At 36.7% G+C, this 25,735-nt stretch overlaps 4 protein-coding genes and 1 long non-coding RNA gene across 6 annotated transcripts; 3 read left to right on the top strand and 2 right to left on the bottom strand.

Annotated features, from left to right (window-relative positions):
- The first annotated feature begins 8,937 nt into the window (after positions 1-8,937).
- Positions 8,938-10,317, top strand: LOC130985916 (TPD1 protein homolog 1-like). Its single transcript, XM_057909093.1, has 4 exons — positions 8,938-9,087; positions 9,213-9,283; positions 9,641-9,769; positions 9,855-10,317. Exons 2-4 carry the CDS (start codon positions 9,223-9,225, stop codon positions 10,205-10,207), a joined length of 543 nt encoding a protein of 180 aa, XP_057765076.1. The 5' UTR covers positions 8,938-9,087; positions 9,213-9,222; the 3' UTR covers positions 10,208-10,317.
- Positions 10,318-10,378: 61 nt separating this feature from the next.
- Positions 10,379-11,190, bottom strand: LOC130985915 (uncharacterized). Its single transcript, XM_057909092.1, has one exon. It carries the CDS (start codon positions 11,043-11,045, stop codon positions 10,515-10,517), a length of 531 nt encoding a protein of 176 aa, XP_057765075.1. The 5' UTR covers positions 11,046-11,190; the 3' UTR covers positions 10,379-10,514.
- Positions 11,191-13,769: 2,579 nt separating this feature from the next.
- LOC130985914 (uncharacterized) lies at positions 13,770-16,018 on the top strand. Its single transcript, XR_009089117.1, has 3 exons — positions 13,770-15,364; positions 15,644-15,727; positions 15,822-16,018. It is a non-coding gene; the product is annotated as an uncharacterized LOC130985914 (long non-coding RNA).
- Positions 16,019-16,365: 347 nt separating this feature from the next.
- On the bottom strand, positions 16,366-16,818 carry LOC131025504 (uncharacterized). The gene has a single exon (XM_057955298.1). It carries the CDS (start codon positions 16,816-16,818, stop codon positions 16,366-16,368), a length of 453 nt encoding a protein of 150 aa, XP_057811281.1.
- Positions 16,819-19,277: 2,459 nt separating this feature from the next.
- LOC130985913 (uncharacterized) lies at positions 19,278-24,743 on the top strand. Of its 2 annotated transcripts, XM_057909089.1 has the most exons (7): positions 19,278-20,193; positions 21,070-21,132; positions 22,578-22,669; positions 22,779-22,889; positions 22,969-23,784; positions 23,971-24,187; positions 24,334-24,743. In XM_057909089.1, the coding sequence occupies exons 1-7, from the start codon at positions 19,938-19,940 to the stop codon at positions 24,549-24,551; spliced, it is 1,773 nt and encodes a 590-aa protein (XP_057765072.1). In that variant the 5' UTR covers positions 19,278-19,937; the 3' UTR covers positions 24,552-24,743. The 2 variants fall into 2 exon arrangements, with proteins under 2 accessions (XP_057765072.1, XP_057765073.1); XM_057909090.1 differs by lacking the exon at positions 19,278-20,193 and having other exon boundaries at positions 21,075-21,194.
- The last annotated feature ends 992 nt before the right edge of the window (positions 24,744-25,735 follow it).

The raw sequence follows: 25,735 nt of genomic DNA, 5'->3' as shown, positions 1-25,735 counted from the left end.
TTCCGTTCTTGTGAAATTCAATCAAAACCTCCAAAAGATCCCCCTTGATGATTGCCCAACACTTCCTCATGAAGAGGAAGTTGAAATCGTCCGGCCCGGGACTTTTCCCTCCTTCGCAATTCCAAACCGCCTCCTTAACCTCTTCTTCAGAAAAAGGTAGCTCCAATCTCTTCCTTTCCTCGTTTGAAATTCTTTTGTGCACAAAATCCGCTGGGAGACTCGGTTTGGGGCCCATTTTCTGTCGGAATTGGTTTTCGAAGTGGGAGTGGATCGCTTTTTTAACTTCGCCTGACTCTTCGATCCATGAGTCGTTAACCAGGAGACCCGAGATCAAGTTCTTTGCTCTCCTCCCGTTGATAACTCTGTGGAAATAGTTGTTGTTCACATCACCGTCAATCAACCATCGGTCCCTGGCCTTTTGCGAGAGCAAGTTGTCTCGATTCTTCAATTGAATAAGGAGGTTGGCTGCCGCTTCATTTCGTTGACAAACTTCTCCGTCTTCGAGCCCCATTGAATCATCTTTAAAATCCCACTCCTCGATGGCAGCCTTTAAACTTGCAATATTATCATCAATAAAACCAAAAGAAACTTTGTTCCAACTCTTGAGGTCCTCCTTGAGCCTCTTAAGTTTTTCCTTAAAAACAAAGCATTTCCAACCTGAAATGCCTGCTTTTTGCCACGATTCAGTCACCACTCTTTCAAAATCCTGGTGGTCGGTCCAAGCATTAAGAAACCTAAAGGGCTTCGGGCCCCAATCGACTGATTTAGTGTCCATCACGATAGGGCAGTGGTCCGAAACTGACCTCTGTAAACCTCTTGCTTTCGAAAAAGGCCAAGTCTTGATCCATTTCTCATTAACCAAGAACCTATCCAATTTGGATTTACATTTCCCCTGGGGCTGATACCACGTGTAACTTCTTCCCTGCAGACGGACTTCGAACAAATCACAGCTTTTGATGAAGTTATCAAAACTTTGAGTATCTCTATTTGAGAATTGACTGCCTGCTCCCGCTCTCTCAGTGCTTGTTCTAATCGAGTTGAAATCTCCTCCTATACATATACAAGCCTCCTTGTTCTGTTCTGCCACCAAACCGATTTTGTCCCAGAGTTCTTCATTTTCTACCAAATTTTGCGATGCATAAACATTAATGAAACAACAATCTAAAATACATGTATCTGAAGACCATCTACCATTCACAATCACCGCCCCAGAAATGTCCCACTGACTCGAGACAACAAATTTCTTGGGGTTCCACATTGTAAGGATCCCCCCTGATCTACCTTCAGCTTCTCGGGTTGCTCTTCCTCCGAACTCCTTAGCCCAGATCGCTTTCTGATCTTGATCCCTAAAAGATTCCATTTTTGTTTCTTGAATGAAACAAATGTCAATGTCTTCTTTCTGGGTCAATTCTCGAACCTCTCTCTTCTTGACTTTACTCCCCAGGCCTCTAACGTTGAAGGATAGAACTTTCATTGATCACTAGACTTCATCTCCTGGACCCTCTTAGTGTCGTGGTTCCCCTGCAGAGTTTTTGCCATTTCATCGTCTTCTAAATGACTATGGAGCCCAATTTCTTTCCCAAAAGCCCAAATTGACAAACCTTCTTCCAAATTATTGATCTCTGGAACAACATCAACTAGTTCAATTTGGATTCCGGGACTTTCAGGAAGAGGATAATCTTTTGCATCGAAAACTTGTTGTTCTTGGGGGAGATCGGCATCCCCTGGAAGTCTTCTTGTCTGGATTTTAGAAAAATGTTGCTTTGTTTTCTTTTGGAGGAATCTTTGAAGGCCAAGTTTGAGAGAAGATTCCGCCCCTGCTTTTTTCTTGAGAGGGGGTTTCTTCCTGAGATTTGAGTTCCTTGAAAAAGTTGGCATGTTGTCTGAAGGCTGTACCCTTGTTTCTGATAGGGGATTGGATTGGCTTTGGGTCTGAGAAAAAAGTATTGAATTTCCGCTAGGCCCTTGAGAAAAATCATCCAAGAACTGTTTCCCTGAGTTGATGGGCCTAATTGAGTTTATTGGGCTGGGAGGGGTATTTTCCACTTCATTTGGGCTCAAGCCTGAACTCAAAAAAGGTTTTCCGCCACTAAGTGTGGCCCTCCCCCTCGATAACTCCAAGATAGGGACTGCTTCTAAAGGCTGTACCTCCAATGATTTTAGCGGCTCCCGCATGCTGCTACCATTGGGAACTGAAACGTCTGTTGCGTTTGTTGGTGTTTCCAAGAGGATCTGTTGGACCGTTTGTGCACCGGAAGTTTCAGTTTCTGCCTCCTCCGCCACCTCATCCACCTGCGCGATTGCCGGGAAATCAAGGGATCCAACGATATCCTCCTCCTCGTCACAAGATTCATCTTGTGTTTCCGAGCAACTCTTATCATGAGTTTCTCTTGGCAAGAAAGGTTCAAGAACTTCCTCAATTCTGAATTTGAAGTGAGCCCCGTTCACCCGACATTCTGTAATTCTGTTGAGAGAGGAAAGCCCAGTTGAGATTTGAATGAAAGCTGCGTCCAGTCTCTCTTTATTCTTCGTAAGTTCGTGCTCCTTGAGAACCAGCCCCATCTTTGATCCCAAGGAATAGAAGAATCTCGAGTTCCATGCTTGTAGTGGGACCCCGATCCATTTGGTCCAAACAATTCGTTGAGAACTAACATCCACATACGACCATGGACGGATCCATTCAAACCAAAATTTCTCTCATTCATCAAGCTCTTTAAGAAGAGTTTGGATTGGACTTTGGCAAAGACTTTGAATGAGATCTAAGTTTCCACCTAGAGAAGTAACCTTCAAAGACATGGGGCATTCGCTTTTGATCTCCTCCCCGTAGTCTTCCCATGCAAATTCTGCCTTGACGTACCCTGTACAAGATCTGTGAAGCCATGCCGTCTCCTCTTCTGTCGTTTGAAAGTTGAAGACTTCATCTGGCAGCGTTTCAAATTTCGTGACTTTTCCTCCCAGAGCTTCCGCGAACGACTTCCCTGTCTCTCTTTTTTTGATAGGTATACTGAAAACCTTCCTGTATGAGGTTTCTGATTGTTTCCTTCGTGAATCAGCCTTTGCTGCCATCTGGTTCTCTTTTGGAGGTCTTTCGAACTTTGGAATGAAGCCTCTCATCTTAAAACTTCCAATCCAAATGTTGTTGATTTCTTTCAAAAACCAATCTATGTCATGCACTCTTTCAAATCGAACAAAACCAAATTGCTTGCCTTTGTGATCTCTCTTTTTTGGGCAGAATAGATCCGTGACTTTACCAATTCTGTTGAAGATCCTCGTCAACTCTTGGAACCTGGTTCCTTCAGGAAAATTTGTGAAGAAAAAAGTTGCCTCCTTATCTTGATCCCTGTTCTTAGACTGAAAACCTGCGTGCAGGGGTTTGTGATTGGACCTGGGGTTTGGGTTGTTTTGCTGCTTCGCCGGAAAACTCTCAGGTCGGATGGCTCCATCCCTTCTCCTTCTCACTTCCCTCCACCCCTCTCGGATGAGCATGCATCTGCCTATCTCGGAGAAGTGCATCTCTATGCACATATTGCTCGAAACAAACCGGGGTTGCTCGAGCACTCTCCGTTGAGTCACTGCTAGATGCCACGTGTCTTTTGTCGTCATCTCTCCAATGGGTAGCTCTTTTATCTTCGTTCTCCACAATCATGTTGTGGAGAATGATGCAACACATGATGTCCTTGAGATGCTCGACGTACCAACCCCGTGCCGGACTTCGAATGATTCCCCATCGAGCTTGAAGCACTCCAAAGACACGTTCGACATCCTTGATCAAGGTGGGATGCAACAGCCTCCATGATCAAGGTGGGCTCCCATTGATCACCGCGTGTATATGCGCCATGCCACGCCTTTGGACAATTCTTCCACGTCCTATGCATACAATCAAGACTCCCGAACATCCCAAAAAATTCGTGTCACGCCTCGTGCATCTGAAGAAGGCGTTGGATGTCCGCCGTCATAGGACGTCGAAGATACTCGGCTCCGTAAGCTCGGATGACAACCTTGCAGAATTTCTTGAGGCATAGACGCCCTGTCATGTCGGCGACCTTGAGATACTCGTCGAAAGTATCCGCACTGACGCTGATGGGTAATTGGCGGATAGCTACCGTCATTTCTGCAAAAGCATGAGAGAGTCGCAACCTTGTGCATCATGGCTCATCTAGAAGTAAATATCTTTACCTTGCACAGCATCGACGATGCGCAAGAACAACTTCTTCTACATTCGAAAACGACGTCGGAAAAATATAAGCCCGTACGTCGGATTGTCGTTGAAGTAGTCTTGCATAAGACGTAAATAGGCAGCCTCACGATCACGGTAGACGTATTGTCGATGATGAACAATACGTTCCGGCTCCGGTTGCGAGTACATTTGAGCAATCAATTGTTTCTGCTCTTGGATCTCATCGATGATCACCTGCGCTACCTCGTCAGACGAAGACGACAAAGTATCATCAAACCATTCCATTTTTTGAAGGAAAAGAGAGGAAGATTGAAAGAGAAAATTATTTGAATGTGTGAATGAAGAAATGAGGGAGAGATATTTATAGAAAGGAAAATATATAAATAATAATAATAATAATAATAATAATAATAATAATAATAATAATAATAATAATAATAATAATAATAATAAAAAGTTGAAGAAACGGCTATGAAGCCGTTGAGAGAAAAATAAAATAAAAAAAAGGGTGAAAAAGCCGTTGGAAGCCTTTGATTCAAAATTCGATTTTTTTTAATTAGGCGCGTGTGTGTCGCGTGTTGATTGAAGGAGATCAGGCCTCACCCGATAAATCGGGGAAACCTCGAGTCGTGTCGCGTTGCAGTGGGGGACCTGATACAGTGGGTGACTCACCCACTGTGGGTGCTCTAAGTTCCAACAACTTAATTATAAGGTGTAGTTTTTAAGAGCTTGCAAGTTGTCAAAGTGTTTGGATAATTGAGCTTATAAATTAGAGAGAGAATTTTTTTGCCAGAAAGAGAAAATATTTTTTTAGAGAGAGAAAATCGAAGAAAAATAAACTTGAATGATATATAATGAAAATAATAAATTATAGTTGAAAAATATTTGTAAAACAATTGTTGCATATAAGATCATAAAAAAATAAGTTGATCAGGTAGAGGAACTTATTTGGGGGGAAGCTTATAAGCTCTTATTCTTTAAGAGCATTCAATTGTCCATGTCAATCTTCAGGCATTTCATGTCAACTTTAATTTGGAAAAAAATGAAAATGAGTCAGAAATGGAATAAGTTTAAAGTTTATGTATTTATAACTAAGTTTTAAAATTCATATTAAATACCAAAAAACTTGCTCATATAACTATAATTTAAAGTTCATGTTAAATACTAAAAAAAAGTTCATGTATATTTAATTGTACACCAATTACTCAAAATTTAAATAAGGATTTAATAATAAAAAAGTAAAAAAATATTATTTTTTTATAAAATTAAGTCTATATACTTGGAATATTTGTAAAAGAAAAACAAGTCTATAAATAGGACGGAGAAAATATGATATTTACCCTATTTCTATACACATAAACACCACCCCAAGTGATGAGACTCGGGTTCGATCCCCATTGGGAGCGAATTTGGTGTTTGGAGAGATAAGGTGGGCTTGGTGATTTCTTGGAGTGTTTGGGGGTACTAAATGTTATTCTAACATTACTTTGTTCGATAAAAAAAAAAAAAAAAAAAAAAAAAAAAAAAAAAAAAAAAAAAAACACCACCCCAAGTGCTTAGTTTCGTTAGATATAAATATGATGTAATTAATAACTCTTCCAACCACTTACCTGATCAGTTCCTAGCTAGCAACCTTAATTTATTCTATTTTACCACATCCGCTCACAATGTTCGAAACGGAACATTTAGATGTTATCTATTCTTGGCTACTCCGCGTATTCATTCTAGACATTGGAAAGTTCTAATGAAAATCTTATTTAATATGAGGAATGAGAACTAATCTTTAACATTTGTGTGTTATAAAATTACTATGCATATTATGGATGCATCAAACAGTATTTGTGTAGCAACAAAAATCAAACTGTGCAACAATAGATATCAAGATTTTACAATTTCTTTGCGTGTAACTACGTATGTTATATAATGTAACAATTATAAATGCAATTAATCGAACAAAATTTAAATTTTGTTCATATTTTTTTTTTTGTGCAACTAATACAATTTATTTATGCTACAACAATATATGCAGACACTCGTAAGCAAACACAAATTTGTTACAAGTTTTTACACAATAATTTTTTTTTTGAGCCATCAAACGTAAATAAGATGCATAACAGATAATATGCATCAATGTATGCAACTATCACTTCAGCAACCATAAATCCATACCAAAAAAAAATCCACAAATTAAATGGAATTTAAAAATGCATATTGCATAAGGTATTTATGCATTTACCACCTTTAATTTTACAATATAAATACAAGAATCACGTACAGCCGTTAATTTTAAAGAAATAAAGGGATGATATTGATTCTTAGTTCCTATCTTAAGGAGGATTTCTATATTAACTCAATCCTTTAGATATATCCTTATATATATGAATAGTGCTATTTAGATAAAAATATGTTGGATAAAAAAAGAATTAAATGTATATTTTTAAAAATCAATTTATTAAAAAAATTTGGTTCAAATTTAAAAACTATTTAGTTAGTTTTATTTTTGTCTCCACATTGTAATTTTTTTTAATTCTTATAATTTTTATACTTAAAAAGAATTATTAAAAATAGCATTATTGTAGTGTGTGTGTGTGTGTGTGTTTTCATTAATTAAATCCGCAGTCAGTATATAGCATTTGAAATATTATTATATATAGAAATAATACTTGTGTTTCCACACTAGACTTAGAAAGCAGAAACATAAATGAAAATCTGCAGGGAAAACCTAGCTAGCTAGGGTGAATGAATCCTTCGATAATGAGTAAATGCAGTGATAAAAATTTCTGATCGTCTTTATATTTCGCGATCGCGACGCTTCAGGGACTAATGCTAATTAATATTGTGTCTCGTACTAAGTTCCACAATAATGAATAACATACATAATTTATTTTGGGTTTTAATTACTTGCATGCGGCGTGAACTCCTGTCTGCGAACAGTGAGATCTAGGGTTCAAACTCCACCACTTCCCTGGCTCTCCCAAGTCCAAAAAAAATAAAAATAAAAAACAAGCAGCCACCAACCTTAAAATATGCATTACAAATCGCAATCATATTTGTTATTGAAATTAAGGAGCTTCAATTCACTAGTATCCGCTGCTAATATGAGTTCTTTCAAGAAAAATACGTAAACATTCATGTTTCTTTTCTTTGGGGAAAATAACGTCCATATTGTTAATCATATTGGATTATTGAAATTAAGGAGCTTCACTAGTATCTCTACTATATATGCGTTCTTTCAAGAAAAATACGCAAAAGTTCATGTCTCTTTTCTTTGGGAAAAATAACGTCCTTATTGTTGATGATATTCGTTGTGTCCTAATTAAACATTCAAGTAATGCAAACTTTAGTTTGTTATCAGCAAAATCTCGAGTTCAAAATCTACAACTCCCCTTCCTTATGTAAAGAAAATAGTAGTATATAATATTTAACAACTTATATGGTAAATCATGTTTGGTACCCACAACTTTTAATATTTTCTAAAAAATATCCTCAAACTTTCCTTTCTATTCAAAAACCCTTAATTTTCCGTGTTTTTACGAAAACATCATTTAATTGTTGGATTTTTAGGTGGAACTTCTTTTCCACCTCACCCAATAAAACGACGTTATTTCACTTAGAAATCCAATAAAGTGACTCATCATTCTATTAATAGTATTAAATAAATGAATTTAAAGACTGTGTGACCTGCAGGGACGAATCCAGAATTTTTTTTATTATGCGGGCACAAACTATATATTACTCCCGTTTTAAAAAAAATACTCCCTCCGTCCCGCGAATCTTGAGTCAATTCTTTTCGGCACGAGAATTAAGAAAATAGTATTTAGTGTGTTAAGTGTGGTAGGTGAATAAAGGAGAATTTTTTTGCATATAAGGAAATGACTCAAGATTCTTGGAACGGCCAAAAAAGAAAAAATGGTTCAAGATTCGTGGGACAGAGGGAGTATAACATAATAATTCAAGTATATAAAAATTAAAATTTACGAATTAGGAGTTTTCATTGAATGAAACATTTGCATGCATCACCGATTATTAAAAATCTCTTTCTCAATATATACAATCAAACTATTATTCATCTGTTTATCTATCATTTGATCGCATAGACGACTCTTTACGATATTCATTGCAGAAAATACCCTTTCAAATTAATATTATATATATATATATATATATATATATATATATATATATATAATTAGTAAAAATAAATAATTATGGGGGCATGTGCACACTGGATAAGGTACATCTGTCACTGTGTGTGACGGTGAATTCGAACTCAAAACCTTTCGTCTTAAGCATTAACCATTTACCGCTTGACCAATACACGCACACGAAAAAATATATATTAAAAGTTAAAGATACAAAACATGATTAACCCTATACAATATTTAAAAGGATTTCAAATCAATGTCAATAACAATTTTGTAAATTAAGGAGAAATCAATATTATAATTTATGCAAAATTTAAAATCAACTAACCACCACTAATTTTTAAGTTTTAATTTTTTTCACTCTCTCATTTTGTAATAGAGCACATTACAAGTTATTAAGAAACATTAAACCAATATATATAATCTAAATTAACATATTTAGATTTTTTAAAATTTAATTATGTATATCTTTATTTGATTTTTTATTTTTAAACTAAGACAATTGCTAAATAATGGCAATTAATTGACTCCCAAAAAAGAGAAAGAAAAACCAATTACTTCTTTTTTATACTGCCCCATAAATTACGACATTCAAAATCAACACACACAGGAACTTGATAATATTGTATGTAATTAATTTATAGTGACAGGAAGATTGAAGCGTGCAGACTGCAATAAGTAATGCTTCCCCGTTGCTATAAATTGGACAGACCCTTCCGATAAGATTCACAGACGCGCGACCACGATTTTTTTTCTTTTCTTCAGGTTTGTATTAACCTTTTTTTTTTTTTTTTTGAAGTTGGTTTGTATTAACTATTTACTCTGCTTCATATCTTCGACAACAAAAATATTGCATTTTTGCACTAAATATATCTCCTTTTGATGTGCAGTACTTTCCTGATGAGAAGCAGAGGTGAAATGCTTTGCGGTTTTGCTCTTCTTGTTACGGCCCTTCTCGCCGGTATATTACCCCGGCCCCATCTCTGCTTGTGCACACGGAAATCTCCCTACTACAACTAAATTAATCTGCTTAATTAATTCTTCATCATTTACAGCTTTCTCAATCTCTATAATTTGATCTGTAAATGAGATTACATTTCACCTACATATATATACTCTCAACACGAATGCATAAGTATTACTAGAATAATAACCCTAATTACCACAAAGCTGTTGTGTTGTAATACATTCGCATGTTACATTTTACTGATATGCGCGAAAAGTATTTTTTGCTTAAGTTGTAATTAATTAATTAATTCGGTTGGAAGTTTGAAGAGCAAAGTAATTAATTAAGGAATTTGGTGGATGCATGGTGCAGTTGTTGGTATTGATGGTGCATCGAAACCCGTTCATGGAAGCGGCAGTGAAGAAGTAGTAGTATTTCCCAAGGAGAAGGAAAATTATCCCAGAAACTTGTTCATCTCTCCCAACACTACTACTACTACTGGTAATACATATATACTTTAACAAACCCTCATTCTATATGTATAAAAATTTCAGAAATTCTGACATACTATATATGTATTATTTAGAAATACAGGAGGTGGGGCCGGAGCGGATCGGTATGGGCGGCGAGATGGGGTGTTCCAAGGACAGCATCCTGGTGTTTCAAGGCGCAACCTCGCCGCTCCCCAGCGGGATTCCGACCTACTCCGTCAACGTGGAGAATGTGTGCCTCTCGGAGAGCTGCAGCATCTCCGACATCCACCTCAGCTGCGGCTGGTTCAGCTCCGCCCGCACCATCAACCCCACTATTTTCCGCCGCCTTAACTACGATGATTGCCTTGTCAACGACGGCCAGCCCCTCAACCCCGGTGAATCCATTTCTTTTCAGTATGCTAACACCTTCCCCTATCCGCTCTCCGTCTCCTCCGTTTCTTGCTGATCATCTTTTCACTTCACTACCACTTTCAATAATTTTCTCCATGATTTACTATTTCATGTATGCTATACTCAACACCACTGGTAATTAAGTAATAAATTTGTTTGTATGTATTCGTGGGAGTTTGGAGACATTTTTTCCCCTTTAATCTAATACTGCTGCTGCATCAATGTAAAAAGAAAATTGATATGCAATTATTGCTAAAATCATTACAGAAAACGTATTGATAATATTGAGGAGCGAAATGGGAAAGATATTAAAAACACAAAGATGAGCAAAGAGAATTATAAAAAAAAGTGTGTAGGTGTTGCTAGTTGCTATAATCGTAGGAAAAATCAGACAAGCCAATCATAGCCGTTACAACTTGCGACAGAATGTAAAAGCCACCTCCAAAAATGATGACAAGGAGAAGCGCGGAGATGGGGTTCTTCAACAACTCGACGATGGGCTCCAAAAGCACCCAAAGAGCGCCGGTGCTCACCGTCAAAGCATACAGTGCATATCTCCTCATGTTGTCCCAAAACTCCTCCATCAACGGCCCCTCCGGCCCCAACGCCAACGCCCTCTCATCGTCAAACCCCATCACAAACAGCGCCACTCCCACAGATACGGCCGCTAACATCACCATTCTAGAATTCTCTTTCGCGCCGCCCCCGCTTGAATGTATCTCGCCTTCCTCACATGCTGATACTTTTAGGCTGATGTCACCGCGCCTTCTGCTCGCAAAATTAATGCAGGATATTGAAGAGGGGTTTATGAGATTGAATCTGGGTTTAGTTGGGCTACGGTTTCTCAGATTTGTGGGATTCAAGTGCAGCACCTCGATTCTGATTGTGTTCATTTTTTCTGGGAATTTGAGATTGAATCGGCAAAGGATTGTTTTTGAAATTAGATGGGTGGTGGTGGTGGTGGGAGCGCTTGGATATGTTTTGCCTTATCTAAATCTAAAATGGGCCTTTTTACGACCTTATCTAACTCTGAGACGGGCCTTTATTTATTTTTTTTTGATCAGGCAAAGAAAAAATTCCATTATAAAATCAAGGTACTAGAGGTACCGTACGGAACAAAGGAAAACCAATTAAAGAAAAGAACAACAAAAGAGTAGAGAATTCAAAACCAAAGAGAAAGCAAGACAACAAAAGAGCAGAAAGCTCACATCCTCAGAAGCAGATCAAAAGCGAAGCATCCTAAGCATTAAGTCTCGCCACGGCAATCCAACTTCGAAACTCACTAACCGCAGTCGGCAGCTTGAATGCCATTCTCCACCCCCACAATCTGGATTTGATCTCGGTTAACATTTTCTCTCTACACCACATTCCTTGGCTAAATTTGCATTCGTTCCTTGTTTTCCACACACACCAAATACAACAGATCCACACTCCCAACAGGAAGGTTTTATCCTTCTTATTTCCAAGGTTGGAAAAAGCTATAAGGTGTTCCTTAGCCTTGTGGTGAAGCGCTGCCTGCTGTCCAATCCATGACAAAATCGCCTTCCAAATTTCCTCAGTTTTGGCACATTCAAAAAATAAGTGGTCGATAGATTCAGCTGTCGACTTACAAAGGGTACAAATCGCCTCCGTACTTGGTATCGCCACTTGTCTTTTTTGGAGATTGTCACATGTTGCTAGCCTCCCTTTTAAGACCTTCCAAGCGGTCGTGATAGCATTGAAGGGAGCTGGAGCTTTCCAAATGAGCTGCCACTCATTCTTTTCTTTGCTGGGCTGATCTGATCTAGCTTCTGAGCTCATCGCTTTGTAGGCCGATTTAACGGTGAAGATCCCATTGTCTGCGGCTTTCCAACTCCATCCATCTCTTTTGCCTGCAGCCACACGAACATTTTTTATAGAAGAAAAAAGGTTATTGAGCTGATCTAACTCTCTTCCTGACAGCTCTCGATTCCAGGTGAGCTTCCACACCCATTCATTATCCACCCAATCTCCCAAATCTTTAATGAACCCTTCCTATTTGGTACTAAGATGAAAGAGTCTTGGAAACTTATCCACCAATCTCTTCTCTCCTGCCCAACAATGGTGCCAAAACAGTAGCGATTCACCCTCCCCGACATTCACCATGAGATTCTCCCTCAACCACCGCCCACTCTCCCCCCTACTTAAACTCAACACCTTTTTCCACCATCCCGTTCTCGTACCCCTATCCCCTGCAACTCTAAACCCCTCGCCATCCCAATCGATCTCCCCCTGTCTTGCCCTGATCACCCTAGCCCACAGAAGGTCTTTTTCATTAAGAAACCGCCAAATCCATTTAGCAATGAGAGCATTGTTAAACCATTCAAGATTTTTTATTCCCAATCCTCCTGAGCTCAAATCTCTACACAACTCCTCCCACTTAACCCAGTGGATTTTCCTAACCTCAGTCCCTCCCCCCCAAAGAAACTTGCAGCAGATGGAACGAATTTCAGACAGTACCCCCTTAGGGGCTTTGGCAAATGACAGTTGATAAATTGGTAAAGAGAGAAGGACCGAGCGAAGTAAAGTTACCCTTCCTGCGAAGGAAATTTTCCTGTGGTTCCACCCAATAATCTTCTTTGTGATCTTGTTTCCCAACTCTTGCCAATCTCGTGTTCTGCTCAAGCTTGCTCCTATCTTGACTCCCAAATATTTAACAGGGAGCTCATCCACTTGGCAGCCGAGCAATGCAGCCAGCTCTTCGCACTTGGAGTCCTCTAGACCAACTCCCACCAAACAACTTTTATCGAAATTAACTTTCAATCCTGATAGGAGTTCAAACAATCTGAGTATGCATTTGATTGCCCACACGTTTTCCTTCTTCCCATAGGAAACAAACATAGTGTCATCCGCATATTGTAAGTGGGACACCTCAATCCCTTCCCTCCCAATTTTGATTGGCTCCAAAAGTCCTTTGTCGACTGCTCGTTCCACTAAGAGGTTCAGCCCTTCTGCCACGATAAGAAACAAAAGCGGAGATAGGGGATCCCCTTGTCTGAGGCCTCTTTCCAACTTGAACTCGCCCGAGGGACTTCCATTAACCAAAACATTGGTTGTTGCTGAATTGAGACATCCGTCAATCCAATTTCTCCATTCACTACAAGAATTCAGCTCATAGACAACATAATATAGACAACAAGCTTCTAAACTTGTTGTCTATGATAACTATAGACAACGGTTTTGAAAAACCGTTGTCTATTTAGGGCGGTCATAGACAACGAGTCTGAAAACCGTTGTCTATGATAACTATAGACAACGTATTTGGAAAAACTGTTGTCTATTTAGGGCGGTCATAGACAACGGGTCTGAAAACCGTTGTCTATTATAACTATAGACAACGATTTTGGAAAAAACGTTGTCTATTTAGGGCGGTAATAAACAACGAGTCTGAAAACCGTTGTCTATTATAACTATAGACAACGGTTTTGAAAATACCTAATTTTTTTTCTCTCTCTTCTTTCACTAATTTTTTTTACTATTTTTTTCTTTAATTTTTTTTATGAACATCGCGGCCAACCGCCATCTTCTCCCTCCTCTCCCTTTTCTTTCTATCACTTTCTCTCTTCTCACCCAACGCACACACCCAGATCCGCACTACTTTTAGTATTGATTGGAGAAGTTGTGGTGATTAATTGTGTTATAACTTGCTTGCTTTGTGTTGATGAGTTAAACATGAGTTAAATTTCAAGCTAAAGCATGCTAATGTGTAATAAGATGATGTAATTGAGTCCCTATGGTTGTATTTGACAAAAGTATGAATTATATGTTAAGTTGAAACAAAGGGACTTTGCTGTCAGTTTTCGGCTTGACAGGGCAGTATGTTTCGAGGTGCTTCTGATGGTGTTATCGTAGTCTAAATAACTTGAAATTTTTACTGTAATAACTTCGGCATGAGTGGTACGTGTCTGCAAAATTTCAGCTAAATCCAACACCGTTAGATATGTCAAACGAATTTCTGAAATGTACTGCACGAAGAAGCGTAGGTCAGTGGCAGTTTCTGCCTTTGGTGATATAACTTCTTATACACTTGAGACATTGTATTTTTGTAAATTCCTGATAAATATAGACTTTAATATCTTTCTAAAAAGATAAAGCTTGTATTTTTCTTTGAAGGGGTTGATTTTATATGATATTTCAAAGTTGAGATTCATATATGATTACATATTTGAAGTGACTTTAATATGATTTCAACTTGAGATATCCCAAGAAATATGATGTTATTGTTTGTTTTGCAGATAGTTAAGTCCATAAAAGTAGAATACTCAGATTAGAGGATGCAACTCCTGTGTGACGCTTGAGGTAAAATAGCTAAATGTTTGATGCTTATATAATTGAACACTTAGGAGCGTGGAATGTGAATATATGATAGAAATTGGGAGATATTGGGTATGTTACTATGTGTTGAGCCAATTTTGATTTATGAATAAGGGAAGAACTACTTTTAGTATTGATTGGAGAAGTTGTGGTGATTAATTGTGTTATAACTTGCTTGCTTTGTGTTGATGAGTTAAACATGAGTTAAATTAATTGTGTTATAACTTGCTTGCTTTGTGTTGATGAGTTAAACATGAGTTAAATTTCAAGCTAAAGCATGCTAATGTGTAATAAGATGATGTAATTGAGTCCCTATGGTTGTATTTGACAAAAGTATGAATTATATGTTAAGTTGAAACAAAGGGACTTTGCTGTCAGTTTTCGGCTTGACAGGGCAGTATGTTTCGAGGTGCTTCTGATGGTGTTATCGTAGTCTAAATAACTTGAAATTTTTACTGTAATAACTTCGGCATGAGTGGTACGTGTCTGCAAAATTTCAGCTAAATCCAACACCGTTAGATATGTCAAACGAATTTCTGAAATGTACTGCACGAAGAAGCGTAGGTCAGTGGCAGTTTCTGCCTTTGGTGATATAACTTCTTATACACTTGAGACATTGTATTTTTGTAAATTCCTGATAAATATAGACTTTAATATCTTTCTAAAAAGATAAAGCTTGTATTTTTCTTTGAAGGGGTTGATTTTATATGATATTTCAAAGTTGAGATTCATATATGATTACATATTTGAAGTGACTTTAATATGATTTCAACTTGAGATATCCCAAGAAATATGATGTTATTGTTTGTTTTGCAGTTAGTTAAGTCCATAAAAGTAGAATACTCAGATTAGAGGATGCAACTCCTGTGTGACGCTTGAGGTAAAATAGCTAAATGTTTGATGCTTATATAATTGAACACTTAGGAGCGTGGAATGTGAATATATGATAGAAATTGGAAGATATTGGGTATGTTACTATGTGTTGAGCCAATTTTGATTTATGAATAAGGGAAGAACTACTTTTAGTATTGATTGGAGAAGTTGTGGTGATTAATTGTGTTATAACTTGCTTGCTTTGTGTTGATGAGTTAAACATGAGTTAAATTTCAAGCTAAAGCATGCTAATGTGCAATAAGATGATGTAATTGAGTCCCTATAGTTTGCAGGAGAATGCTACTCCAAAAAGGAAATTGATGAAGTAAGGATAGAGTGGAGTTGGTGCTAAAAAGCAGAGAAGAAAAGGGTAGGCGAGAAGAGTTGGAGTTTCTAATTCCTTTCATTTCGTTCCCCTTTTTGTTTAAAAACTGAAATTCTCTTCTCATTTCCCTCTTTGGCAGATCGGAAATCACCGTGGTTCCGCTGCCGCCATCGCCGAACCCGACCCAGACTCCCAGAATACAAATCTCAGCCCAAAAGTAAAAGTATCAAGATTCAAATGTTGGATGAAATTTGTGATGTTGGATGTAATATTGGATTAATAATGTTTGAATGAATGTATGGATTGTTAGTATTAATATATGTATTTTTAGTTTTCTATTATGAGTTTTTAGTATTGGTAAATATATATTTAAAAAATCAGAAAATATAAATAAATTACAAAAAAAAATATTTTAAAAACCATTGTCTATATTAGAATAGACAACGGTTTTTTGAACGTTGTCTATCAGAGAATAGACAACGGTTTCCGGCCGTTGTCTATCAGAGAATAGACAACGGGTTTCCGTCCGTTGTCTATTACAGAATAGACAACGGGTTTCCGTCCGTTGTCTATTAGAGAATAGACAACGGTCAGAAAACCGTTGTCTATGACCGCCCTCCAATAGACAATACTCTCATTTACAACAGTCGATTTTCTAATAGACAACGGTTTTTGTCCGTTGTCTATTGGCGTTTTTCTTGTAGTGATTTTTCTCTAAAATTCATCTTTTCAAGCATTTTGTCGAGGAAATGCCAATCTACCGTGTCATAAGCTTTAGCAAAATCATCTTTGAAAAGTATAGTACCTTTCTTCTTCCTCTTGGCCTCCTCAACAATTTCGTTTAAAGTGACAACTCCATCAAGAATGCATCTGCCTTCAACAAAAGCGCTCTGTCTTTCTGAAATAATGAGATTCATCACCTTTTTCATTCTAAGAGCAAGAACTTTAGCCAACACCTTGTAAAGGCTGTTAATAAGTGAAATGGGCATGTAGTCTTTTAGCTCCGACGCTGCAGTTTTCTTCGGTATTAAGACCACAAAGGCGGTGTTACAACCTCTTGTAAGCTTTCCATTAGCGTGAAACTCCTTTAAGACTTTGAGCAGGTCTTCCTTGATGATTTCCCAACACCTTTTCATAAAAAGAAAATTACGGTATTACAAGTTTAGCTTGGGGTGATTTAAATTTTAGATCGGATTAGGCAAAAAATCGTTCTGAAATTCGAATACTCATCCCCAGGGGGTGGAGCTAGGGGTGGGGCAGGGGGGTCATTGGCCCCCCTAAAAATTTCAAAAATAGTAGGGGTATTTTTGTAATTTTATAATAAAAATAAAAATAAAAATATATATATAATTTTATCTACATTATTATCATGTTGAGCTATTTTATACTGCAATTGATATGCAATATTTAGAGTTAAGGCGTTTTGAAGAAGTGAACACATAATTAATTTATACATATCATGCTTATATTGGAGTATTTTAGAGATTTATTTTTTTTAATTTGATATTGAAAGTTACTTTGCCTTACAAAGTTTTATGGGATTTTGACAAATAAAATCACAAACTATTTCGAATTTGTAATTTTAACGTGACTTTTGAGTATGGCGAATTGAATCACTATTTTTTCAATTTTTTCAATTAGGTCCCCTATTTTTTTTTTCGATCGTCAGAGTGTTAATTGCAGCTTACGTGGATTAATAAAGACGACGTCGTTTTTGTGAGGCCTAAACAACGTCGTTTTGTACAATTTAAATTAAAAAAATTCTAAATTAGAAAGATATTGTATCCTGTATTTGAACCACAATTTTCAATATATAGTAATTTTATTGCAAAATACATCATAATATGAATATTAGAGCATCCGCAATGGGGTTCCTTGATAGCCTACTTGTGTTATTGAGTAGGTAGTGCTGCATTGGGGTTCCTTGATAGCCTACTTGATTTTTTTAGTTTTTAAAGAGGAGAGAGAAATTTTTAAAGAGGAGAAGAGAATTAAAAAAAAAAAAATTGCACTCGAGCATACTCGATAACTCGAGTAGCACTCACTTGCAACGGCTACTCGAGTGCAATACTCGAGTTCGAGTAAGCTATCGAGGATAGCGTTACTCATGCTCTTACATGGAGAAATAATTTACACAAACTTCGAGTTAACAATTCGACGATCGAAAAAAATTGGAAGGACGGAATTGCAAAAATTAAAAAAAAAATAAGTAATTTACTTCGCCACACTTCCAAAATCACGTTTAAAAAAAAAATAAAAAAAATGAACCCCCTGAATCGAAAGTCTAACTCCGCCCCTCTGCTCGTCCCTATGCGAGAGACATCATATATGCCCTTCTCTCTTTCCGTGTACTGGGCATGCAAATCCTTTACTCAACCCATTAAAAAAAATAATCTATTGATTTGTTGATGTTGTTGTTGGGCAACTTGAGTGATATTTTGCCGCTAGACTTGAAAAACTTTGGACCATCTCTAGACTCCAAATCTCCAATGGTATTTCCGGGTTTTTATTGACATCATCAAAACTCAAAAGTATTATTTTTTTAAAAAATCGATAGTTAGTTAAAATAAAATTATACTCCCTCCGTCCCCCAAATAATTTCTCATATTTTTTTTTGGGACGTCTTCCAAATAATTTCATACCCAATTTTTGGGACGTTACCCAACCAGTAATAATATTTTATTTATTTTTACTTTTTAACTTTTCATCATTCTCGAAACTAATTGTAAGGTTTTTTCATCACTTTCAATACTAATTATAACACATTTTCTCTACTATTAATTAATACACTTAGGGCTCGTTTGGTGCTCAGTAAGGGATTAATCAGTATAGTTAGTAAACTAGATTATTAGCGTGGATAAATATGTGTTACTAATATTGGTTGGTTGTTGGCTATTATGGTTAATTAATCATGATTTTCGTTTGGTATCCATATTTCTATGTTAGATAAGCTTAAAAATGGACACAATTGTAGGGCCGTATTAATTATCCTGCGTAATCCGAGGGGGGAGGCGGTATTAATTATCCTGCATAATTCGAATTTTTAGTTCAGGGCCTTCACATATCGCAGGACCGTCCACGATGCATGTATTGAATACCAAACCATGCACCAATCTAGATTAAATTAGCTAATAAGGTGTATTCCCTAGCACCAAATGAACCCTTAATTAATATTTTTTCCTTAAAACTTGTGTCGTCTCTAATCCTTTTACATAATTATTTGGGAGATGGATCGAGGGAGTATTATATTCAAAGAACAAGAAAAAGTCTCGATGTCGAGGATAAATAGTGCATTGTATATGTTGGAGACTCATCTTCAAATCCTCCAAGTAACAATTTTTGTGAGTTTTATTTTTAAAATTGATGTTCGTCACATAATAATCGAATCGGTTAAATGAATAAAATTTTTCTTCATGAATGAAGGAAGTTATATTTATTTATAATTATCCTTTGCGGTGAGTATATAATTGATGTGATAAACTTTTTTTCACCTAAAAAATTACTCCTAAGATGCGATTTAACATAAACATCTTTTCTCATCTCTTATTTTTCAATAATAAAAGAGAGCATATAATAATTACTTATTGTGTAAATTATGCTCCTGAACATTCTTCAAACTGAAGAAGACGAAGCCAGCAAGCGACGAAATAACAAAAAATTAAAGCCGCCAACACCACCCGCCACCTTTTCTTTTCTTCTTCTTCTTCGCTCTCCGGTGTCATTTTAACCGCCGAACATCCTAGTTATTTTTGTCTTCTTCTTGTTCCGAGCTTGAGGCCGGATCACTCTTATCTTATGTGTGTTATTCTGCATTCTGAGTCAAGCTTCTCTTTGCTTCATCTATTCCCGAATTTTGCACAATCGCCTTTCAGGTACGCTGAGTTTTCATTCGTCATCTCGTGGAATAAACGGCCAAGTCCATTGTTGGTATTAATCAAACACTCCATCTTTTTAGTTAGTTCAGAAAAATTGAAGGCTGCTCCTTTCTTAGACGCCGTGGGCTTTATTATCTAATTACTTTTACTTTTGGCTCTGCATTTTATTAATCAGGAATTTCTTAGTGTTTTATGGGATTTTTCAACCAATATCATCCTACTGATTAAGCTAAATTTCTGAACGGTCAAGCATATTTCACCACTACTGAAATTCATGTCCTTTATTAAATGATCTCTTGTTCTTTGCGTTATTCTTGATTGGGATTTTGTGTTGAAATAATGTTTTGCTTCCTACACTGCCTCCTTGATGTGGTGAGAGGATGGGAAGAGCGTGTGATTTCTCAGAGAAAGGGCAGCCGCATTGTTCACTTTACCTTAAGGGACTCTACTGGGAGTTACCTCCTTGTTGTGGTCGGGGTAGAGAGGAATGCAAATTGTATAATCTATTTGCCGACTGGGGACTACTTACGAGCCTTTGGGTCCACGAGCCTGGAACAAGGTGGAAATCAAGAAAAAGTGTCATCAAGTTTCTCACATCAGTGACCTCAGGAAGCAGCTCAATCTTTGCAGATTCAAGTATGCACTTGCTCCTTAGCGCATTAGTGATTTAGTAGGGTGAATGTAGAACTTCAGCTGTTCTGTTGGATCTTATGTCAATATCAAGAGATATCATATGCAGTTTTCATGGTTTTTGGACCATAACATCCAAGAAACCATCCCTTAGATAATCATCTCTAAGTGAAACTCTGCAGCATCTGTTCATGAGAGCTAAAGATAATTAGTAGGAGTAACTTTTTTTTTCTATCATTCTTCATTAAAATCACACCATTTTTCTTTTGTTCAAAATTCTGGTCAAACAACTGTAATTTCAGCTCCTCTCGAATGCTACTGTATCCTTTCTAGGACAGTTAGTAGGAAGACTAGACACAATTTTGCTGCAATGACTAGTTTTAATTTCCTTTTTGAGTTTTCAGTTTGTTTTGGAGGAAGGGGTCATTGAACTGATTAGTAAAAAAATATTGGTCCAACAGCCAATTAATTTTCCTGCTTACAAGAATGTATTTCGCTTGAAGTACCTGATAAGGTCTAGCAATAAACTTCATTGCTTCTAGAATGATAAAGATGAGTTGGTCACATGGAAAATATAAAATGCCATACCCACTGAATGGATGTCTACAAAAGCATCAACTATGTAAACAGAAAGATATGAGGTGAATAAGGCCATGAGATTTACTTATGGTAGAGGATGCTCTATGCCAGATTATGTACTTATTGCTTAAAATGTTTCAGGTAATTGCAAGCTGTGCCACAAATAAAAGGAAGTAATTGCATTCACATACAATGACATGCATATGATTACTATAGATATTGAAAAATCTTCAACAACGTGCATATAGCTGCTATAGATATTTCAGATCTACTTAAGTTTGATACCTGATTTTGTGGTGACAGATTGGATTCTGCAAATCTACCTGTTTTCCGTCGGCTTACTCAGTGAGCTTGGCTTGGGTAAAGGTTAGGTTGTTGATGGACAGCTATGAATGTGTTTTTGCTTGCGACATTTATTACGGGAATCTGTAAGTTGGAAAAAAATTAAAACTTCGCAGAGAGGATTATTTTGAGAAATATCAAAATCAGGCACGTGTAGGTCATAACGTCAACATTAGGTAGAATGCATTTGGTATTCTGTGGCTATACATGGTTTTATTTATCTTCTGCACTTTTGAAACAATTCCTCTTCTTTTGAGCTTTGGAGTTATCGCCTCATTCTGTATTGAGCTCAAGGTAACAATGTAGATAAATTAGGGAATTTTTACTGTAAGAGCTGTTTCTATTGAAACAATTTGTTATCATGTCACTCTAGTAAAACTATCACTTAAGGTTATGCAGATTTTTTAGTTTAATTTCCATTACTACGAAATGACATACCCAGACTCCTTTAGTGGTGAAAATGGAGGCAGATATTGTTGTGGTATAATGAACTTGAAAACCTGTAATTCCTTGAACTTTCATTTCATCATCTTAATGTTTCCCCTAGGAGATTCATAAGTGACTCAACAAGCCTTAAATCACTACTTTGTTGGAAGACTTGCCACTATTTGAGCATACTCATGCGTGATGTGTTCACCCTTGATGGTTTGCTGAAATTAAGTCTGCCTATACTATAATAAATACTAAATGAAGGAAAAATCTTCCATTTAAGGTAGGTTGTGCTGATGTTGAATCTCACAAATATAATTTTATAGGTGATGTTGGAGAGTAACTAATTTGTTTTACTAATATGCATTCACTTCCTCCGTTTATTTCATATAATAGCAATTGTTTTCTATGTGAGAAAGCCTATTCTTATGCGTTGAATGCGTCAGCTAACATAAAAATCCTGCTGAAGCCAAATTGCTTTTAAGTTTCTTCCCCCTTGAGGTTACAGAAGAATCGAGATCTCTATTGTCTCATTCTTTGCACTTTTGTTTGGGATAGTATGGTTTGTCAAATCTTTGATAGAAGCATCTATTAAGACGCCAACACTTGACATTTGCATGTAGGGTTGGTCTTTGAATTACATGTTAAATTATCTCACAGCTTATGATTCTAACTCTTGTTGATCAAATGGTTCATTTGTACTTTTGACGTAGCTCTTCAAGTTTTACTTGTTATGGGACCAGGGATTCCTTTTCTCTTTCCCAAATATTAATTATAACTTCTTTCAGTAATTTCTCTAGGAACTTTAAACAGGTTTCATTGTGCTCTGCCCCTAAATCATCGATGCCCTGAACTGTGTTTATAATTGTATTGAATTGCTTGCTAGTTCATATCCAACTTTTGAAAATTAATAGTAAAGTAGGAATGAGATTATGCATATGTAACAGAAAAATTGGTGTAATAAAGAAGCTTTTCTGGATTATATTCTAAAGTGAACATATCAACAACTTTTGACTTTTCATTCTCCTAACTTTCTGCAGATCAGCAGAGAATGGAAACAACACAGCATCTGAAACATCTTTTATACCTGATGACTCGTTTCTCCCAGCGTAGTGGCCCCGTGGGTGAGGAGGTTGTTTATTATTTATGCTGGTCCTTATATTGTGTGATGCCTAAGCTAAGCTAAGATAGAAGTTTTAAGTTCTCAACAATTGATTATTAACAGAAGATTTAATTTTCAGATACAACTGGTGGCAAAAGAATCAGAAATTTTGTGGTTAGGCGAAGCTTGGATATGCAGCAAGCAGCTGAAGCATTATCCAGCTTTTTGCAGGAATGAAACTAAGATACCTGTTAGTCTCAAGGAGTTAGAATTCATTTCATTGTTTAACTGGCCTTCATAACCCTTTTTCACTATTCTTGCATGTCCAGGTACATTCAGTAGTATGGATCTTGGGTGGAAGGGAAAAAGACTACCTTGGTTATGTAGAAGACATGTATGAGACCCTTCAGGGGGAAAAAATGGTACGAGTGCGAAGATTTCTTTTCCATGAGGACATCAAGCATCTGATACCTGAGCTATGTTCCGAGTCTAGAGAAGTTTTCATCACTTCAACTGAGGAGCATCTTAGTGCAAAAGATATTGATGGTCTAGCTTCGGTTTTGGCACCTAGTCATTTTAAGAAGTGTGATGAAGTTCTTCCCCTTAGTTTGTCGTTTAAAAATTTTATGTGCCATAGAGAATTTAAAAAGAAAAGTGTCAGCGCATTCAACTTCACTGAATTTTGTGGCTACTCTGCGCAACCTGTACTCACCTCTCTGAAATATTACATCCCCGGGCCAAGTGATGGTAGAGAAAATTCGACTGAAGAAGTAGATGAATGTGGTCCTCAGAGCGAAGCAACCAAAACTTGTAAGAGAATTAAGATCCTCAGTGTGGATCAAACTGTCTCAGGAGGTGATGATGGTTTGAACGATTTAGCTAAGGATAATCAATCTGCAAAATGTGGACCTGCTCATCAGTGCTCAAAAATCAAATTGGCAAACTTGGGGCCTGTAAAAAATAAGCCTGTGACTCAGCCACAGAATCAAATGTTGCCTAATGTTAATGAAAATATTGAGCTTCTTTGTCAGGATAGTGGTATGCGAGGCTGCTGGTTAAGGTGCAAGATATTACGCTCATCAACAAAGCTTCTGAAAGTTCAATATTATGATGTGACAGATTGTGGTGGACCTGGAAAACTGGAGGTATATATATATATATATATATTATATGTGTAAATGCATAGGCATGATATTCCTTTCCTTATATCATTTTCAAGGAATAAATTGCAATACATGGATTCAAAATGTAGCATACGACATACATTTTACTGGTTGTTCATAAAGAAGTTATTTTTAGGAAGCTCTTGCTAATTTGAGTGGGATTTGTAGGAATGGGTGGCGGCAGGCAGAGAAGCAGCTAATGATAGATTGGGTGTGAGGTGTGCGGGGCGCCTTACAGTGAGGCCATGGCCTAGCTGGGATTCATCAGATGCAAGGTTTGAAGTAGGGGCAGCAGTAGATGCATGGTGGTGCCGTGGCTGGTGGGAAGGTGTTGTGATTGGTTTCGGCGCATCTGATAAAAGTAGCCTTCAAGTTTACTTCCCAGGTACTATCAACTTCCATCCATTAGATCTCTATCAACTTAATGCATCTGAAAATCAAATACTACAAAATAATCGTTTTCCTATTTTCAAGTGCTGCAAGAACCAATTAGATCATGACAAAAACAGTACCTATAATTATATATTGCAGGTGAGAACAAATTCATGAGTGTGGAGAGGAGGAATGTGAGAGCTTCAAAGGATTGGATGGACAAAAAATGGGTGGATATAATGGCAAAGCATGATATACTTGCAGTGTTAACATCATGGCTGAATCCCATGCCAAAAGTGTCGCTTCCCAAGAGTTCCGGCAAGCAAGAAAGCCATGGAAGAGCTGCGCTTACAGAAATTGTTGAGACTCAAAGATGATGCCAAATGCCTAGTCAGAAGCAGTACAACTGCTGCTGCTGCGGTTGTACATAGTGGTACATAACATTACATGTTGTTGTATTTGTAAATTGCAACTCCCTTATCTTTTCTCTTCAATTTTGCTATATTGTTATGGAAACTTACTCTTCTTCCATTTCTTTCATTGTTATTGTGAAACCGTTTATGTCCAAATCCTGATAGTCCGTTTATGTAAAATATAACACCCAAATCTGCACACACATATGACAGTATATAGCGATCTAGCTAAGTGTCGGGCGTCATAAGTTAATGTAGCTTTTTCATTTTTCATTTTCTCTTTGAAATAAATTTAGGGCCATTACCAATTCATGTAAATGAATTAAATTGAAGCGAATATCATTGTAGTTTATTCGCATTCATAAAATAACATATATTGAATTAAATTGAAGCAAATATTATTGTATTTTATTCGCATTCATAAAATTTATGTAAATGAATTAAATTGAAGCGAATATTATTGTATTCTATTCACATTCATAAAATATTTACACATTTGAATATCTTTCTAATCTTATTTGCTTTTTATATTTGATTTGCACACGGATATTCGTTTATATTTTTTTAACTGTATTCAAAACAATACAAATTAAATATTGGATTCCAAATTTCCTACTCTTCAATTCAATTTCTTAATAAAAAAAAACACACAATTTCCTAATAGTCGATCCGGTTCAAATATATTCAATTCACAATTTTGAAGAAAAAAAATAATTTAAATCGATATTTTAAATAATATGAAGCTCACTAACAATACATTTACCAAATAAACACTCGACCATATATGTTTAATAATATATTTTTCGGTCAAATTTTGTACCTGAAACGACGTCGTTTCCATCTAATTATATAATACAATACCGGTTCTATGTTATGTTGAATATCAAATAACGAATTGAATACTTTGAATTAAAATTATTTGATTAATCCGTACAAAGTTACCCTTACCTCTCTCTCTCTCTTTTCCAAAAACCTTACCCAACCCATACCACTCTTATAATCTGTTGGGATTTTGTTTGTACAATTTCATCTGTGTTGCTGGAGGCAGACAACCCATATAATCTGAACATTTGCGGGAAACTACTATAAGAATTTGTACATAAAAATTCCAAGCTCGGACGACCCAGAGTAATACTCAAGAAACAACC

The sequence above is a fragment of the Salvia miltiorrhiza genome, chromosome 5 (genome assembly GCF_028751815.1).
Source record: "Salvia miltiorrhiza cultivar Shanhuang (shh) chromosome 5, IMPLAD_Smil_shh, whole genome shotgun sequence".
NCBI classification, from domain to species: domain Eukaryota; kingdom Viridiplantae; phylum Streptophyta; class Magnoliopsida; order Lamiales; family Lamiaceae; genus Salvia; species Salvia miltiorrhiza.
Note: the sequence above shows the minus strand (reverse complement) of the source record. Positions and strands in the feature narration are given on the sequence as shown.

Bases quoted from the DNA above. Each gene is read 5' to 3' on its own strand.
- LOC130985913 (XM_057909089.1), top strand. From the start codon at position 19,938: ATGGGAAGAGCGTGTGATTTCTCAGAGAAAGGGCAGCCGCATTGTTCA. The intron at 20,194-21,069 runs GTATGCACTTGC...TTGTGGTGACAG, and splicing joins CTCAATCTTTGCAGATTCAA to ATTGGATTCTGCAAATCTAC. The intron at 22,670-22,778 runs GTTGTTTATTAT...TTTAATTTTCAG, and splicing joins GTGGCCCCGTGGGTGAGGAG to ATACAACTGGTGGCAAAAGA.
- LOC130985916 (XM_057909093.1), top strand. From the start codon at position 9,223: ATGAGAAGCAGAGGTGAAATGCTTTGCGGTTTTGCTCTTCTTGTTACG. The intron at 9,284-9,640 runs GTATATTACCCC...TGCATGGTGCAG, and splicing joins TGTTACGGCCCTTCTCGCCG to TTGTTGGTATTGATGGTGCA. The intron at 9,770-9,854 runs GTAATACATATA...TGTATTATTTAG, and splicing joins CAACACTACTACTACTACTG to AAATACAGGAGGTGGGGCCG.
- LOC131025504 (XM_057955298.1), bottom strand. From the start codon at position 16,818: ATGAAAAGGTGTTGGGAAATCATCAAGGAAGACCTGCTCAAAGTCTTA.
- LOC130985915 (XM_057909092.1), bottom strand. From the start codon at position 11,045: ATGAACACAATCAGAATCGAGGTGCTGCACTTGAATCCCACAAATCTG.